This window comes from Eleginops maclovinus, chromosome 12, assembly GCF_036324505.1.
Source record: "Eleginops maclovinus isolate JMC-PN-2008 ecotype Puerto Natales chromosome 12, JC_Emac_rtc_rv5, whole genome shotgun sequence".
Taxonomy (NCBI): Eukaryota; Metazoa; Chordata; class Actinopteri; order Perciformes; family Eleginopidae; genus Eleginops; species Eleginops maclovinus.
The window spans coordinates 28,540,823-28,542,608 of NC_086360.1; the positions used below are offsets into that span (position 1 = coordinate 28,540,823).

The 1,786-nt window shown below is 49.4% G+C and overlaps 1 protein-coding gene across 1 annotated transcript in view; it reads left to right on the top strand.

The window, feature by feature from the left end:
* The first annotated feature begins 1,234 nt into the window (after positions 1 to 1,234).
* tcima (transcriptional and immune response regulator a) overlaps positions 1,235 to 1,786 on the top strand; it is an 857-nt gene continuing 305 nt past the window's right edge. Inside the window, exon 1 of the mRNA XM_063896350.1 lies at positions 1,235 to 1,786. This exon is cut by the window's right edge and continues 305 nt beyond it. Within this exon, the coding sequence (XP_063752420.1) occupies positions 1,338 to 1,643 (306 nt within the window). The 5' untranslated portion in view covers positions 1,235 to 1,337 and the 3' untranslated portion in view covers positions 1,644 to 1,786.

A 1,786-nucleotide genomic window follows, 5' to 3' on the forward strand; every position in this document is an offset into this window, starting at 1 on the left:
CTCTCCTGCTGATGTTCAGGTGTATATCAGTATGTAGTGTCTCTACTTTAAAGAGTCCTCTCCTGCTGATGTTCAGGTGTATGTCAGTATGTAGTGTCTCTACTTTAAAGAGTCCTCTCCTGCTGATGTTCAGGTGTATATCAGTATGTAGTGTCTCTACTTTAAAGAGTCCTCTCCTGCTGATGTTCAGGTGTATATCAGTATGTAGAGTCTCTACTTTAAAGAGTCCTCTCCTGCTGATGTTCAGGTGTATATCAGTATGTAGCGTCTCTACTTTAAAGAGTCCTCTCCTGCTGATGTTCAGGTGTATATCAGTATGTAGCGTCTCTACTTTAAAGAGTCCTCTCCTGCTGATGTTCAGGTGTATATCAGTATGTAGCGTCTCTACTTTAAAGAGTCCTCTCCTGCTGATGTTCAGGTGTATATCAGTATGTAGCGTCTCTACTTTAAAGAGTCCTCTCCTGCTGATGTTCAGGTGTATATCAGTATGTAGCGTCTCTACTTTAAAGAGTCCTCTCCTGCTGATGTTCAGGTGTATATCAGTATGTAGTGTCTCTACTTTAAAGAGTCCTCTCCTGCTGATGTTCAGGTGTATATCAGTATGTGGTGTCTCTACTTTAAAGAGTCCTCTCCTGCTGATGTTCAGGTGCATATCAGTATGTAGTGTCTCTACTTTAAAGAGTCCTCTCCTGCTGATGTTCAGGTGTATATCAGTATGTAGTGTCTCTGCTTTAAAGAGTCCTCTCCTGCTGATGTTCAGGTGTATATCAGTATGTAGCGTCTCTACTTTAAAGAGTCCTCTCCTGCTGATGTTCAGGTGTATATCAGTATGTAGAGTCTCTACTTTAAAGAGTCCTCTCCTGCTGATGTTCAGGTGTATATCAGTATGTAGAGTCTCTACTTTAAAGAGTCCTCTCCTGCTGATGTTCAGGTGTATATCAGTATGTAGAGTCTCTACTTTAAAGAGTCCTCTCCTGCTGGTGTTCAGGTGTATATCAGTGTCTCTACTGGGACATGTTTCCATGCTGTAATGTTCAAAAAGTTCTTTATTTTTCTCAGAGTATTCCTACACTCTGGTAGGCTTTCACTTTGATCTGAGTACTTCTTCCAGCCCTGATTTCTGTTGACTGTCGGGATTTGAAGTGTATCTGCAGCTCCAGGAGGGGGGGCCTGTCAGCAGGAAGTTCTCCCAGCACTGAGCCCCTCCCCTCGGCAGGGAGTATAAATTCTCTCCGCTGCGTGTCCCCGGCATTCACTCAGCCTCTCACCCAGCCTGTAGCAGTCTCTCGCCCGGTGCAGCACCAGCAACTCCCCTCTGCAGAGTTGGAGGGACCAACATGTCCTCCTCTTACGCGTCCTCGGAGTGCCGCCGTGTCAGCCCCTCGGTGCACGGCAACAAATTCGCCACCGCGCACCGGAAGAAGGCCGTGGCCAACATATTCGATAACGTGAACCAGGACGCGCTCATGAGGCTGTTCCAGAAGACCGGTGACATGAAGGCGGAGGAGCGCGTGCGGAGCATCTTCTCCTACACGCAGGACCCGGAGGAGACGGCGCGAGCGCTCATGGCTCTGAAGCAGCGCAAGAAGGACAAGTTCCTGCAGATCGCGGGCATGCTGCGGCACCTGCTCCAGATGCGCTGATCTGACTCTTCCACTGGACCGTCTGGGTCATGAATGTTGGAAACTCTTACCCGGGTCACCTGCAGCAGAGGAGCGGCAGGTGGACGCGCAGCCCGGCCGCCTGGAGCGCACCGCCGCGGGCAGCTGCCGCCTCACAGGTCGAG